We start from the raw sequence: 17,025 nt of genomic DNA, 5'->3' as shown, positions 1-17,025 counted from the left end.
TCACCTGATTGATTTCACAACCAACTAGAGATCGATAGTATTTCTATTTTACAGATGAGAAAAGGAAGGCTCAGTGAAATTACACGTGTAAGCTAAAGTTACATAGCAAGTGGAGCTAGGATAAGTACCCATATTTTCTGAGCTGATGTAGTGTCCTTTCCTCTTCCCTTTTGTTCAGGGACATCTCTTCCTATAAATTACAAAATGTTTGACAGAGGAAGGATAATGTCAGTCTTAATCATAGATCATATCCGATCCTTCACAATGTGCTTGTGTATAACAGATGCTTAATCAATATTTCTCATATGAATGTTGAATAAGCATAAGTCTGCAAGAGTATTTAGACAACTATATTGATTCTTAAGCATATATTTCAGTGGATATGTACAAGGTATTTAAAGCACATCTGGATCAATTAGGAAACCATCAAGCAAGAAAGACCTCTCTTACGCGATGTGTTTATCCTTACTGGGATGAGAACATCAATTTCAGAGTGCTTCATGACTTCTAAGGTTACTCAGACTCTCACAGGCTTAGTCAGGTACTGCTATGATGCAGAAATTCTAAGGTGGAACTCTTCCTAGTCGGGAAAAAATACTCAACCCAATCAAAATCCTAAAAGGTGGATATTCAAACACAAGTGAGACTGATATTGAATGTCCTTGAAAACATTTTCAAATGATATAAAAGCACTAATTTCAACCAGGAGTTAGGAAAGTATTGTATGACAAGTGAGAGGAAAAGAAGCATGTTGAAACCAGTACAAAACTCTCCTGTTTCAATTTGCCTATGAATAATTTAATATTTTAATTGAAGAACTCTGGATAACATGGTGGTGTGTTTTGGACTGAGCTTCAGGTTGCTGTCCTCATTCAGCTCAGGGATGAATAAAGCAGTATTTGCAGTAAATGCCACCCTTTGTGGATATTCAGGGACCAGGCTTCAGGAGCTGGCAGACTATATATTATTGATCTCACTGATGATGACATTCTTCTCATAGGAGCCAACAGAAAAGGAATGCAAACACCATAATGAGGTATCTTTATGGAGAATGTTCTAAGATTTTAACATCTCCAGTGATCTTAGCAATATTCCATGGCAAGAGCAGATATTTTCACATTTAGAAAATTACTGCATTTTCCTGGTCAGGAGACTTTTGTTCCTCATTATTTCAGATGACTAAACCCATGGAAAACATCTATTACAGAAAGAGAGAGAGAGAGAGAGAGAGAGAGCGCGCGAGAGAGAGAGAGCGAGCGAGCGCGAGAGCCACTTTGACTGTATACACAAAGCTTATGTATGGCATTAAAATTTGACTCAATGTATTTCTGTCATTTGAGTACAGGTGCAAGTTGATTAGGGGTTTGGATATGCTCTATCTACAAAAAGTGGAAATTTCATCAATTTTTCCCCAAGAATTATTTTTCAGGGAGGCACAGCTAGATACCTATTTGAAAGAATAAAGTGATTCCTTCTTTCTCTTCTCTCTGATTGTCCAAAAGGACCTCAGTCTTGCTTATTGGTCCTCAGCTAAGTAAGGAGTATATATATTTTTCAAATATTTCCATATTTAAAGCAACTTGATGAATGTGTTAAAAATATTATCAGAAACAAAGACTCAGACGGATAAAATGTTTTGAACAATTTTGATAAAATTTAATGGCTTCTGGTTAATATACAGGGATTGCCTAGTTTGAGAATTTTTAATCTTAGTTTTAGTGATTTAGGTTATATTTAACTGCCTCAAGGATTTCTCAACAATAGCACTATTGATTTTTGGGCTGAATAAATCTTTGCTGTGGGGGGCTGTAGGATGTTTGGCAGGCAGTATCTTGGCCTCAACCCACCAGATGCCAAATGGCATCTTCCATTGCTGTAACAATGAAAAATATCTCCAGACATTGCTGAACATCCATTGGGAGGCAGATGCATCCTTTGTTGAAAACCATTGATCTATTCTATGCCACATCCACCAATTCAAGACAAAACTAAAATAGGCTAAACTCATGATAAGAAGTTACATTTAAAATATTGATAATATTTCTCATCTCATAATTTTTATATTTTGCATAGTCCACATCATCTGTTATAAGAATATAGACACTGTGCTCAAAAAGGGCTAAACATAATATACAAATGGTTGTTTGGGAGCCAGGTCAGTATAAACAAAGGTGTAGCAGCAGCAATAACAAAAAGAAAGACTATTTGACCCACAGAGCAGCTGAAGAATAGTACTATAGAGTACAATTATTATCCTTACAATATTTCTAAACAGAAGTAATTTGCTCAGAATTCTTGGAATGCCAAGAACAAAGTTGCCTTTTGACGGAATAAAAGGTTTCCCTTGCTCTCTTCTGGCCTCTCAGGTCCCCTACTCCTTCTAGGGCTTGGACATCTATATCAGGAATTCCTGAAACTCCAAGCAGTTTGTATAGTATTTGAAGTTTAAGGTATAAGGAAAAAGGAAATGCTTATCTTTCATAAAACTTTTCATTCAAGTATATATATGAAAGTAACACAATAAAAATCATTTGGTCTTTGTCCCTGGTTCCTGACATACAGCTCCTAAAACCCTTGGTGTCCAGAATGATAAGAGTGTCCTTTACATACTAGTGAGATGATTGGTGGCTGAGCCCCCCAGAAAATTTCAGGTTAGGGGCTAGTACCAGAAAGCCAAACCATGCAACCAGAGCGTTGGCAATTTCAACTATATTTCGTAACCTCTGAAGAAGGGAGAATGTCCAGAAACTGAGTTCAACCACCAATGTGCCTATGTAATGAAATCCCATAAAGTTCCCTATAAAATGGGAGAACTGATTCAAGGTTGGTGAGAACATTGGAGAGTTAATAAGGTGGTGCCCTGAGGAGCTAAGGAAGCTCTGTGACTCCCTGCCTCTATCCTACACCTTGTCTTATGCATCTCTTCCATGTGTCCTTCCTGAACTGTGCATATTATAATAAACTGGCAATAGTAAAGCACTTTCTTGAGCTCTGCGAGTCCTTCTAGTGAATTATCAAAACCAAGGAGGAGGTGGTGGGAACCTGGAGCTCTTTAGCCAAGTTGAACAGAAGTGTGAATAAGTTGAATACCTACTGCTTGTAGCTGGTGTCTGAAGTGGGAATAGTCTTGTGGGACTGAGTCCTTAACCTGTGGAGTCTGATGCTAATCCTGGGAGGTAGGTGTCAGAACTGAATCAAACTGGACACTCAGTTGGAGAAGTGATGTTGGAAAATACACCACACATTTGGTGTCAGGAGTTAAAACCCCTCAAACATACATAGTGAAGAATACACAGATTTTAATTTCATAGCACAACAAGTGATCCCAAATTGAATACATTCCTGTAACCACCATCTCAGGTCAAAGAATAGACCATAAGCATTTAACCAGGCAACCCCTGTGTCTCCTCTCAATCACTGAACCCCTCCCCCTTCCCCAAAGGTCATTGCTATCCTGAATTCTAACACTATTTATTAGTTTTTCTTGGTTTTGAACATTATAGACCTTTAGATGCTACAGGGTCTAAAATGAACTCATTTTACAATGTATTATGTCCTGTAGGGGATCGTCTGTTGGGTTTCTGAGATAAGGAGTAAGAGAATGCTGCTTTTTCATTTTCAAGTAATCTTATGCCTGAAAGTCTGTTCATTCTTAGTACTAACTTGTCATATGCATGCCCAGAGACTTAGTAGCATTAAGCAAATAGCACTTATAAATTAAAACTTGCTTTTAATTAATGAGAGTCAGACTATAATTTATGAACAATTATTGACTCAATAAAGTTAATTACAGCCCTGCATATGTGACCAAAGCTGTAATACTAATCAAATCCATCCTGACCTTTTCAGTATAGCCTGTGGTAAGAATGTAAATAGGCTTGAAATGACTGCATTTGAGAAGCAGTATGGTGGTTAAAAACAACAACTCTGAAGCTAGACTTGGGCTGAATGCTGACTATGATGTTTAGTAACTATGTATTCTTAGTGTAATTATTTAACCTCTCTGGGTTTCAGTTTTCTTATCTGTAAAAATTGGGATAAGAAATGTTATGAAGAATAAATGAGTTATTATATGAAACAAATAGTTTAGAATAAACACAATATATGTTTGCTATTACCAATAGCACTTAGCATCAGAAAGGAAGCATGAAGTCTGACACATTTATAAAGGGTCAAATACTTACCACACAGTTAAAATTGGGGATTGTTGCGTATTTGTAAGAATAGGGATACAACAACATCTGAGCATATGCATGAAAGGAGAGGTAAGCCCGAATGTGCTTTCTGTGTTTTCGGAGGAAGTTAGCTACAGCCTTCACTTCTGGCTCAGATTCTGGGAAAGGGCCACAGTAGGTATCGTCACAAGGGTGCATAGAGGCCCCTTCATCTGCAAGTCAGAAAAGAAAATGGGATGGGGGGAGCAGGCAGGGAAGAAGCAAGAAACACAAATTAGCATTGTTAAACTGTGATTTTTTTAAAATTTATTTTTTATAAACATATGGTGTTATTAAGCAATTTTTCTAATTTCTTATTTATAGAAACCAATGCTGAAAATTCTGAGGTGATTCAAGCCTCCATGAACAAAGGAGGGTCTGAGTGGGAACCAAGTGATGATTGCTAACTAAACCTGCAATAACTACTTTTAAAGAGATGGCTGTCTATGTTTTCAGGAGGACTAATTCTATATAACCCCCAGAGAAGGCCTACTATTAAGATATGCTTCACAACACCTGGACCTTTTTTTTCCATAATATTCAACACACATGTAATTAGTGTTCATCATTTACTCATTTAACATTCAATTGATGTTTACACTATCATAGATATACCTGGGATACATTATAAGCAACACAGAAAAAAAAATCCCTGCTTTCATTGAACCTGTATTCTATCTAGATTCTTGCTGGATGCTAATGCTTTATGAAGGCAGGCACTGTGTCTTTCTTGCTGGCACCTAGCAGCAAGAACAATAACATGAAAAGTGTTCTACAAATACTTGTTGAATAAGTCAATGTCAGATCAAAAGGATAGACATCTATAAAAGTGTCCAAACAAATATTGATATAGCAAGAACATGAAGGCCAGCCAGAAATAATTCTGAAGAACATATGTCTAATTTCTACCATATTTTTAGATCAGTAATCTCCAAATTGGTTTATAAAACCTAAGAGGCTTCTCTAGTTATCTCGTAGTTTAGAAATATTTAAAACTACATTTTAATGATAGTTAAATTAGAAAAAGCCTTCCAAATAGGGGAAAACTTACTAACAGTTTTATGGAGGGGACAGAGGAAAATAAGAATCACTTTAGTAATCACCAAGCATTATGGTTCTAAGAAATTTTGGAAATGACATTTTCTGTAGTTATTTGCCATTCTGGGCCATTACTATGTCTCCTCTACCTCTAGGAAATAATAACTCTCTTCATAAACTAACAGAAAATTCTTGGTGGTTCTGTAAGATGGTCCAGTTCTATTGAATGTGAGAAGAAAAGCAAGACAAATTGGCTGGATCTTGAAGACACGAAGAGTGATTCAATTGGAGAAAACGGTGGAGAGAACTAGGCAGCCCATTTGACTCCTCTGAAGTCTATAATTGAAGCCGTGAGAGGACAGCTGATCAGAGTTCATCAGTGAGGTGAGTGACAGAAGGAATGTGCCCAGACACAATACTGGACAGTCAGAGACTTGGAGGGACTTGGAAATTCTGGAAACTGGGACAGAAAATAGGAAAGAATTTGTTAACCTCAAATCCTGACCAGAGTGGGCTGAAGGGAAGGGTTACAGAGAAAAAGAGAGAGAGGCCAAGTTGGCAAGCTAACTTCAGAAACAGGAGAAAAGAAAGCCAGATCAAATTAAGTCAGAGCAGGAGCTGAAAAGCCATTTAGTGAGTGAGACGTTCACAGCTTATCTCAAATTGCTGGTGGAAAACGGTGCTGGGCAGCCATCCTGTAGAGACCACACCTAAGACTGCCCTCTTAGAAGGAATTAAATCTATACAGCTTCATCCCATTTACAGATGGCAGCGAATATTATCATAGGCAGTACCTTTGAAATGGTTGTCTCAGTAATCTGTAGAGGGATCGCTGCTAGCTGAAGGTTGCCAAGCCCCATTCTCCCACTCCAGACAAGAGGAGGAGGGTGGAGCAGAACAGAGAGTCACTCTAAAGGTATGTAGCACCATGGGAGCAGCAAGTGCCGCAGCTGCTGGCCAGAGATCCATAAGGTGCAGCAAATCTACCTGGATCACAATAGTGCCAGGTGCCCCACAGATGCTGGCCTCTGCCAAGTATGCCCAGACATGGGCCCGATAACAGTGTGTCCTGTCAGCTGAAAAAGCCATGAAACCCCCAGTATCCAGCAGAAACCTCCTACTATGGCCTTAGCAGTGCAACATGCCCCCCGCCACCACAGGTGGCCTGCAGACTTGAGCTCCCCAGTCAATGCTAAGCATGCCCAGATGCTGCCCACTGACACGTATGAACGAGTTGGGGGCAGCTGCCCTTGCCTCCAACAGAGCACCCAGTACTACGATTACTGGACTGCCATACCTCTACCATAGGGCACCAAACTCCACAGTACCCTGAAATCTACACATGTGAGTTCACATCTGTTTCGACAAATCTGGGTACATGAAATATTTCTATGGACTATATTCCCAACCAGGGAGAGACCTGACTTTTAAGCCACAGGAAATTAGGGGTTGTGTCCTTTGACCCTCCAGAAAGTTATCAGATGCTTACACACACCAAAAAATAAAGGGAGACTCTTAGATTTGAATCAGAAGTGGGCTGGTAAGTTTGCTACCACATGCCCAGAAAAATACAGAGGTAAAGCTGAGGAGTATGGGTATTAACTAAGCCTCCCAAAACTGGATGGAGTCCAAATCAGGGAAGACTAATAAGAAGTCTCTTGATCTCAAATAGCTCAACATGGAATAACGCTTTAATGTCAGTTATTGATTTGACAGATATTATCTTGTGTATTGATTCGATGGGTCACCTTTATTATTTGAAAGTATATTCCTTAATCCAATTTTATGTATTTCTTTTAATGTTTCAAAGCGTTATTTAGAATTATTCTTTCTCACTTTTTCTTCTTGTTCACAAGTATACTCTCAACTTTTGTTTCTCTTTTTTCCCTTATATCACCTCCATTTCTATCGTCCCATTTATTTTTTTTAATTTTCTGCTTTTTTCTTCTTCCTGTTAATGCTCTATATAATTTAATAGTAATTTTACTTTCTTTAATGCTTAATTTTCAGGATATTCTAAATCATAATTCTCATTTTGCATGTGGAGAAGTTTTAAAAGGGTTACTAGTATGGTTCTTGGTTCTTAAGTGGCCCCAGTTGCTGGTGATTATTACCTCTCAAAATGGAGCAAGAGACGAAATAGAGCAGTGAGATCACATTGAGTGAAAGTGTTGACACTTAGATACTTGCCCAGCCTGGGGCATATAGTAGGACAAAAACAGGTTACTAAAATGTCCCTCATATAACAATAGAAGAAATAATCATCCCAGCAGATGTGCAAATATCAACATAGAAATATAGGTAATATAAAACTACAAAGTAATAAGATACCCCCCAAAGTTTATAACACTTCAATAATTGATGCCATAGACATCAAAGTGGAGGAAATGTTGGATAAACAATTTAAAAAGATGAGTGGTAAAGTGTCTATGGACAGATACCACTGAAACTGTGAGTCCCCAAATAAATTGTTCCTCTTCTGCAATTGTTCTGGTCAGGTCCTTTGGTCACAGTAGTGAAAAACCTGACTAAAACAGAAATTGGTACAAATAATGGGGTTGTTGCTGTGACTAATCTGCCCATATAGTTCATAAGCACTTTGAGCTTTTTGAAATTGATGGGAGGAATTTTGAGATGCTTAGCAGCTGAAAATACTTTAGATTGTTGTAGAGCTTAATGGCTGATTCTGATAGGAGCTCAGAAGACCAGAATGCCAATAGGACTATGGACAGTGAAGACAGAGGGTTCAGAGGAAAAGGTGGACAATATTGATAACTGGACTAAAGGCATTTATGTTATATTCTGACTGAGAAGTTGTCTACATTTAGCCCATGTCCTGAAACTTTCTGTGAAGCTAATTTTAAAAGTGATGGACTTTTGGTGGAAGAAATGTTTAGCATAGCATTCAGGTGGTGGCATGGATATTGTGGAAGCTTTTAGCCAAATTCATTGTGATAATAAGGAGCAGAAAGCAGAGCAGAAAGGTTTGAAAAACTTGGACTTGAAAGGTGGGAGTAAAACTGGAGCTGAGAAAGTTGCAGTTATTAAAGACTTTATTGTCACTAAAGAAATGTTAAAGGCTTTGCCCAGACACAATGAGAAAGATGGCTTCAGGGCATCTTAGGAGCTGGCAAGACCATACCCATCTCAGACTAAAGGAAGTAAAGGTAAAAAATTCTCTTGAGAAGAGACCAGTGGGGCACTCTTCTTGCACAAGAGGACCTAAAAAGTTTTTTCAACTTGCTCAGCCATCCAGGCAGTTGGAGACTGATGCAGCCAGGGTCCCTGGAGGCTTGGCTACTGCTCAAGATAGTGGCAGACATTGGTGTCAACCCCGCGGTGCTGATTCTTCAGGAATGCTGGAATTAGGGGGTTGAGGAGACTTTCACCAAGATTTCAAAGGAAGGCCTGGGAGGCCCAGAAAAGTTCAGCAGGGTTGGAGTCCCTGTGGGAAGCCCCAGAGAGGGCAATGTGTGGAGAGGTAAGGAGGAAGCTGAAGCTGCAGTGGAGACCTCCAAGATTAAGAACTATCAGTAATGTGGGACATCATCCTAGGAAAGCTGCAGGAACTGAGCAGAGACAAGCCAACAGAAAGGCCACTTAGGCTGCAACCAGTAAGGCCACAGGGGTGGAGCTATACAAGTCCTTTGGAGAGAACATCATGATGCCATATACTCCATATACAGGACACAGAACTACAGGACTTGTTTTCCCAGCTGGATTTCAGTCTTGCTTTGGTCCCACCTCTTCTTTCTATGACTCTATTTTTTCTGAATGGAAATATTTACTCTGTAACTTTATATATTGGATACTTGTAAATTGCTTTTAAATTTTATAGGAGATCTCAAAATGTGAGATTGCCTTGAGCCTCAAAAAGATTTTAGACTTGAACGGTGAGCAATCTCAGAACTGTTGAGACTATAGGGACTCTTGGGAATGGACTAGATGTATTTTGCATTTTTAGATGAGTGTGAGCTTTTGGAGGCCAGAGGTGGAATGTTATAGCTTGGATGTGAGGTGTCCCTCAAAAGTTCACAAGTGAGATAATGCAAGAAGGTTCAGAGAAGAAATGACTGGGTTGCAAGAGCCTTAACTCAATCAGTGAATTAATCACCTGATAGGATTAATTGAATGGTAACTGAAGGCAGGTGGGGTGTGGCTGGAGGAGGTGGGGCATTGGAATTGGCAGCGTGGCTTTGAGGTATACATTTGTATCTGGCAAGTGGAATTCTCTCTCTCTGCTTTCTGATCATCATGTGAGCCATGTCCCTTTGCCACACTCTTCCTCCATGATGTTCTGCTTTACCTCGAGCCCTGAGGAATGGAGCTGGGTTTCTACGGACTAATACCTCTGAAACCATGAATCCCCAAATAAATCGTTCCTCCTCTACAATTGTTCTGGTCAGATGTTTTAGTCACAGCAGCAAAAATGCCAACTAAAACAGTCTCATAGGTAGATTAAATCATGTAGAAGACAGAATATCAGGCCTTGAAGACTAAATATACAAACCTGAATACTCAAACAGCAATTAAGAAAAAAAATGATCAGAATATGCAAGAACTCTGGGATAACTTAAGAATCATTTGCAGCAAGGAAGGAATAGCAATGATTACCTATTCAGTGATATAACAGCAGAAAAATTTCCAAACTTTGGGTATGAGATTCAGATACACTATGTATTTAAAACCCCAAATAGACAAGACTGAAAAGGAACCTGTTCACAACACATTATAATTAAATGCCAGAATGAATGAAGATAAAATTCCAAAAGCCTTGAGAAATGTCAGGTCACATTTAGAGGTTAGCCAATCAGAACAACATATGATTTCTGAGAAGAAACCCTAAAATCCAGGAGGAGTTGGAACAATGTGTTACAAACCCTGAAAGAAAATAGCTATCAACCAAGATTGCTATATCCAGCAAAGCTATCTTTCAGAATCGAAGAAGAAATAAAAACCTTCCAAGGTAAACATGATCTAAAATAATCAATGACTACTAAGCCAGCATTAAAGAAATCCTGCACACACAAGAATATAAAACCAAACAGCAGAGTTCAGAAAAGGTAAATCTCATTAGAAGAGTAATTAAGCAAATGAGAATTAGGACCAATTAAACATTAGGAATAAATCGAAATGTCAGGAAATAATGAACACCTCTCTATAATAATGCTGAATGTAAATGGCCTTCACTCTCCAATTAAAATACATAGACTAAATACATAGATTAGATTAAAGAAACACAACTCAACTATGTGTTGCTTGCAAGAAACACATCTAACAGGCAACAACACTCACAGAATGAAAGTGAAAGGCTATAAAATGACATTCCATGCAAATAGAGCTCCAAAGCAAGCAAAAATAGACCTTTAAAGAACAACTAATGCTAATGTTCCTCAAATTATTCCATGAAGTAGAAAATGGGGAGGGCACTTCCAAACTTATGACCCTGATGCCAAAACCAGACAAGGACTTTCTGAGGGAAAAAAAAAACACAAAATGGCAACAACAACAACAACAATTTGTAGACAGATATCCTTGATGGATATAGATGTAAAAATCCTTAATAAAATAACAGCAAATTCTTTTCAACAGATGTTTTCCAGAGCTAAAAAAAACAAATTTATTAAAGTAGTAAGATATAAAATCAACACATAAAAATCAATAAGTTTTCTATATATCAGTTAAAATAAATCAGGAAAAAAATCTACTCACAACAGTCATTCATTTATATATATATATATATATAAAATAAAATAACAATATCTTGTAATACTCTAACCAGAGAGAGGAAAGACCCCTACAATGAAAATTACAGAACACGAAACAAAACAGAGGAAGACACTAGATGATGGAAAGACCTCCCATATTCTGGATAGGCAGAATTAAAATTGTTAAAATGATCATATTACCAAAAGCAGTGCGCAGATTCAATGTAATCCCCACCAAGATACCAATGACATTACCAATGACAGAACTAGGGAAAACACTTCTACAATTCATATCGAAGAGTAAAAGACACAGAATATCCAAAGAATTTCTAAGCAAAAAGATTAGTGCTCAAGGTCTAATACATGATCTTAAATAATGCTATGGAGATATAGTAACAAAACAACATGATACTAGCATAAAAATAGACATGGAGTTCAGTAGAATAGAAGACAAAAAGATAAACCCACACAGATACAACCATCTAATCCTTGACAAAATTGCCCAAAACATATATTGGAGAAAAAACATTTTAAACAAATGACACTGAGAAGACTGGATATCCATATGTAGAAGAATGAAACTAGATCCCCATCTCTCACCCTGCACAAAAGTCAACTCATAGTGGGTCAAAGGCCTAGAAATTTTACCAAGAATTTTTCAACTGCAATTAGGTCACATAGAGGAAATCCTCCAACATATTACATACAGGCAATGACTTCATCAGTAGGACTCATAAGCCTCAGGAAATAATTACAATAATTAATATATAGGATGCCATTCAAAAGCTTCTACACATGAAAGGAAATAAGAATTTAAAGAGAGAGCCTACAGAATGTGAGAAAAATCTTTGCCAATTACTTCTCTGAAATGAGATTAATATCCAGAATATATAAAGAACTCAAAAAACTTAAAACCAGTTAAGATCAATAAATAACCCAGTTAATATATGGACAAATGAACTAAATGGATATTTCTCAAAAGCAGAAATTTAAAGGGCTAACAAATATATGAACAAATGTTCAATATCTTTAGTACAAGAAGATATAAATCAAAACTACATTGAAATTTTATCTCACTACAGTTAAAATGGCAATCATCAAGAATACAAACAATAGGGCTGGAGTGTAGCTCAGTGGTAGAACACTTGTCTAGCATGTGCCAGGCTATGGGTCTGATTCCCAAGCACACTACAAACACACACACACACGCATATACAGCAAAAACCAAAAGAATACAAATAATAGTAAATGATGATGAGGATGTGGGGAAGAAGGAACACTTATACATCATTGGTAGGATTGTAAATTAGCAAAACCACCACGGAAATCAGTATGGAGTTTCCTCAGAAGTCTAGAAATGAAACCACATTATGACCCTCAGTATTTATCCAAAAGAACTAAAATCAGTGTATTACAGCAATGCATGCATACCTATGTTTATAGCAGCACAATTCACAATAGACAAGTTATGGAGCCAACCTAGGTAGCCACATTAACAGATAAATTGGTGAAGAAAATGTGGTATATAAACAAATGAAGCTTTATTCAGTCATAAAGAAGTTTAAGACTATGTCATTTGCAAGAAAATGAATGCAAATAAAGAGTATTATTTTCAGCTAAATAAACCAGACTCAGAAAGCCAATGGTCTTATAGTTTCTCTCATACATGTCAGGGGTTGGGGAGAGAAAGGAACCTTACAAAAATAGAAGGAAGATTGGAAGAGTAGATGAAGGGGATCAAGGGAGAGGAGAGGAGAGGGAAAAAGGAGGTACTGCAGAATGAAATTGATTAAATTATGTGCATTTATGAATATGTTACAATGAATTCTACTATTATGTATTATCATAATGTGTCAACAAAAATGGGGAAAAAAGAGTGGTTCAACCTGTTGAATGGCAAGAGTCAAGATGTGTGACTCACAGCAATTGGGGTTTCCCTCTTTAGAATTTCATTTGGGAGATGTTCCAGAAGCAATTAGGATATTATTGAACTTAGAACATAGTGTAAAAACTGTGGCTAATACTTTGAAGGAAATTGGGGAAAAAGAGCTATCCATGGAACACCAATGTGAACAATGGAAGGACAAAAACACAAACTGAACAACTACTTTCAGAGGGAGCAGAACTAATGATTCAGAGAACACAAGAGTTTACAAAAATTTTTAATAAATACCAAGGGCAAATAAAACACTAGAAACAACCAGGGGCAAAAAAAAAAGAAAAAAAAAGAAAAAAGAAAAGAAAGAAAGAAAAGGGAACTATGATTGCATAGTAAAATAAAAATCTTAATTCATAGGTTGAATGAATACAGTTAATGAATAAATTAGTGGGATTTAAAACATTCCAAGGAAGCACCAGAAAGGGGATAAAGAATTAGAAAAATGAGAGAAAAGCACAAGAAAAATGGAATTAGTATCAATATGTGATTAATAGGGGACCTAGAAGGAAAGAAAAAAAAAAGTAAGCACTGGGAGAACTGCAAAGTAACATTTCTCCACAAGGAAGGAAAGATTGAAGAGACTCATTGTGCACCCAACAAAAGAGCTAAAAAGAAAACATCGACACTGTGACATGTTAGAGTAAAATGTAAGAAAAGACAACAATTTCAGGGAGGAAAAAGCAGGTTGTTTACAAAAAACGAAAATCAGATTCATATGTGACTGTACAATGGTAACATTTCTTCTCAGAAAAAGACGATCCAGCTGTATTATGTCTACAAAACATATGGTATAAGTAGATATATTGGATGTCTACTTTTCGTATTGTGGCAGTCTTGGTACTTGTATGAGTTTCCTAGGGCTGCCATAACACATTGCCACAAACTGAGTTTCTTAAAACAACAGAAATTTATTCTATCATCATAGTTCTTGGGATTAGAAGCCCCAAACTGAGGCATAAGCAGAGTCATCCTCTCTCTGAATGCTCTGGGGAACATTCCTTCTTTGCCTTGTCCTCTATTCAATAGTATAATTTTACTTTCATCAGTATTACCTATGAGAATATTTGGTAGAAAATAATTCCTAGACTATATCTAGGAATTAACCTTTCAAAGAATGCATGACTATTAGAAAGAAGATATTAAAAATCTATTTAAAAGTTTACAATTAAGAACAGAGTTAGAGAACTACACCATGTTCATGAATACAATTACCTAACAGTATAAAGATGTCAATTCTTCCTTATTTATTTATTTTGTTCAATTTAACTTCAACAAAAATTCAGTATCAGAATTTGGGGTTTCCAAAATAAACTCTAGGATTTTGAAATACTTTTTTGAAATTTATTTGTAGTTGACAATAATTACATGTATTTATGGAGTACAGTGTGATAATTTGATACATGTATACAATGTGGAACAATCCAATTAGGGTAATTAGCATTTCTATATCCTTAAATATTTACCTTTTCTTTGTTTTTGGAGCCTAAAAAGAACTTTATTCTTTTTTAAAAATTGATTTTATTTTTTAAATACATGGCAGCAGAATGCATTGCAATTTACAATTCTTATTATACATATAGAGCACAGTTTTTCATATCTCTGTTTGTATATAAAATGTGTTCACACCAATTCATGACTTCATAATGTACTTTAGATAATGCTGTCCATCACATTCCACCATCATTGCTAATCCTCTGCCTGCTCTCCTCCCCTCCCACTCCTCTGCCCTATCTAGAGTTCGTCTACTCCTCCAATGCTCCCCCTTCCTACGCCACTATGAGTCAGCTACCTTATATCAGAGAAAACATTCGGCATTTGATTTTTTGGGATTGGCTAACTTCACTTAGCATTATCTCCTCCAACTTCATCCATTTACCTGCAAATGCCATGTGAGGTGCAGTCTTCCTACAAAGTCCTTTCTTCTAGTTTTTTATAAAACGTATAAGATGATATAAACTATAGTTGCCCTTTTGCGCTATAGAACTGTAGAACCTAATTCTCTTTAATTGTACTTTGGTACTGGTTATCCAACCTTACTCCTTCCTACCCTTCCTAACTGATACTGATAGTATTCTACTCTCTACTTCTATGAGATCAACTTTTTAAGATTCCATATATGAATGTGGAATTTCTGCATTTTTCTGTGTCTGGTTGTTTCACTTAACATAATGTTCTCCAGAAGAACTCTGCAATTTCTGAGGAGGAATAAAGGGCTAAGAAAATCTCAGACAAGCAAAGAGGGGAGACTTATCTCACTGGGCATTAAAACATGCTACATAGGTGTAATAATAAAAATAATATAATACTGAGTCAGTAATATACTAGGAGACCAATGGGACAGAATATATGGGAGTCTGGTATTCCATAGAGGGAAGCATCACAAATCACTGTGGAAATGATTGTTGAGTGAATCATGTTCAGAAAACTAGCTTATCATATGGAGAAAACAACTTATAACATAAATATACAAAAGCAAATTTTAAATAATTTAATGATTTAAATTAAAAAAGGTAAAGAAGCAAGGACCATAAGATTTTGGTTATTGTTAATTAGGTCCTTTCTCAAACCCTTTTCTTTTATATCATCCTTCTGGATGGGCTTACAAATGTGGGTATGATTATAAGAGAAATTTTCTTGAATAAGTAAGTTTTGTCGATGAAAATTTTGTTCAGGGTGAGAGGTGGGGAAGGAGGACTTTGAAGGTGTATTTGACTATATATGATGAATATATAACTAATTAAGATTGTAACTTTTAATGTTACAATATTTTAATGTTAATATTCAGATCAAATGCTATACTTCCCAGAGAGAAGATATACATTTTTTTCTAGTATCAAAAATACTAAACTTGGCTATAGTCCTTGATATAATGATGTGTTTATATATTCCCAAACTGTAGGGACTACAGTCATTAGGTTTCTATGTAAAAATTCTTATAATTAATAATAGAAGTGCAAGCAAAAGCAATTTGTCAAAATACCTTTCAAACAATCCCTAGGTTAAGGAAAGAAAACAAAAGCCAAATTACAAAATTACTAAAAATTAATGGAGCATGTCAAAACATACATGATATTGCTAAAGCTATGTCCCCCTGAAAAAAACTCATTATTGAACCTGACAAATTACAGTGGATAAATTAAGGATCTAAATCAAGAAGATAGCCTTAAAATTTACCTGAAGAACAAAAATATAATCCTGCAGAAAGAAGAAAATAACCTAATAAAGTTAATTATTTTCTTACTTCTGCTGGCTTTGGAATTGGCTTGTTCTCCTTTTTCAAGGGCCTTGAGATGTATCATTAGGTTGTTTATTTGGGCTTTCTAATTTTCTTATGTAAGCACTCCCAGCTATAAACCTTCTTCTTAGACTTGCCTTTATAGTGTCCCAGGGGTTCTGGTATGTTGTACCACTATTCTCATTTGAGTCTCAAAATGTTTTGCTTTCTTCCTTGATTTCTTATATCACCCATTCATCACTCCAAAGAGCATTGTTTAATAGCCATGTGTTTTTATAGTTTCTATAGGGTTTTGTCATATTGATTTCTCATTTCATTCCATTATGATTTGATAAGAAAGTAAGTATATCAATTTTTTGTATTTGTTAAGAGTTGCTTTGTGGTCTATAAGATTGCAACTTCTAAAGGTTTAGAAACTAATGTTGGAAAAAATGAAGAAGAAAAAAGGGAGGAAAATTTTCTGGGAAAATTATAGATATTAAAAAATCTTTCCCAAATTCTCTTTAAAAACATTTTTTAAAAGTGTGTTTTGAGGTAATCTTCTAAGCATGAGAAGAAGATTACCTCTAGGTAGGGAAGAGAGGTGGGAGGGAAAGGGAGGGAGAAGGGGAATTGCATGGAAGATGGAAGGAGACCCTCATCGTTATACAGAATACAGGTATGATGATGTGAGGGAAAAAAAGAAGTGGGTCACATTAGATTGGGTAGAGAGAAGTGATGGGAGGGGAGGGGTGGGGAAGGGAGGAAAGGAAGGACAGAAGAATAAAATAGACATTATTATTGCTGTATGAATATAGGTGACTGCATGACCAATGTGATTCTGCAATCTGTACACTCAGAAAAATGAGAAATTATATCCCATTTGATTCAAATGTATGATATGTCAAGATC

At 36.4% G+C, this 17,025-nt stretch overlaps 1 protein-coding gene across 1 annotated transcript in view; it reads right to left on the bottom strand.

Annotated features, from left to right (window-relative positions):
• The window catches only part of Cpa6 (carboxypeptidase A6), a 293,008-nt gene that overhangs the window by 6,203 nt on the left and 269,780 nt on the right, over nucleotides 1–17,025 (bottom strand). Inside the window, exon 9 of the mRNA XM_015485745.2 lies at nucleotides 4,185–4,387. Coding sequence (XP_015341231.1) covers nucleotides 4,185–4,387 — 203 coding nt within the window. The remainder of the gene's footprint in view (nucleotides 1–4,184; nucleotides 4,388–17,025) is intronic.

Source organism: Marmota marmota, unplaced genomic scaffold (genome assembly GCF_001458135.2).
Source record: "Marmota marmota marmota unplaced genomic scaffold, marMar, whole genome shotgun sequence".
In the NCBI taxonomy this organism is placed as follows: Eukaryota; Metazoa; Chordata; class Mammalia; order Rodentia; family Sciuridae; genus Marmota; species Marmota marmota.
This window is presented reverse-complemented; position numbering and strand designations above follow the sequence as displayed.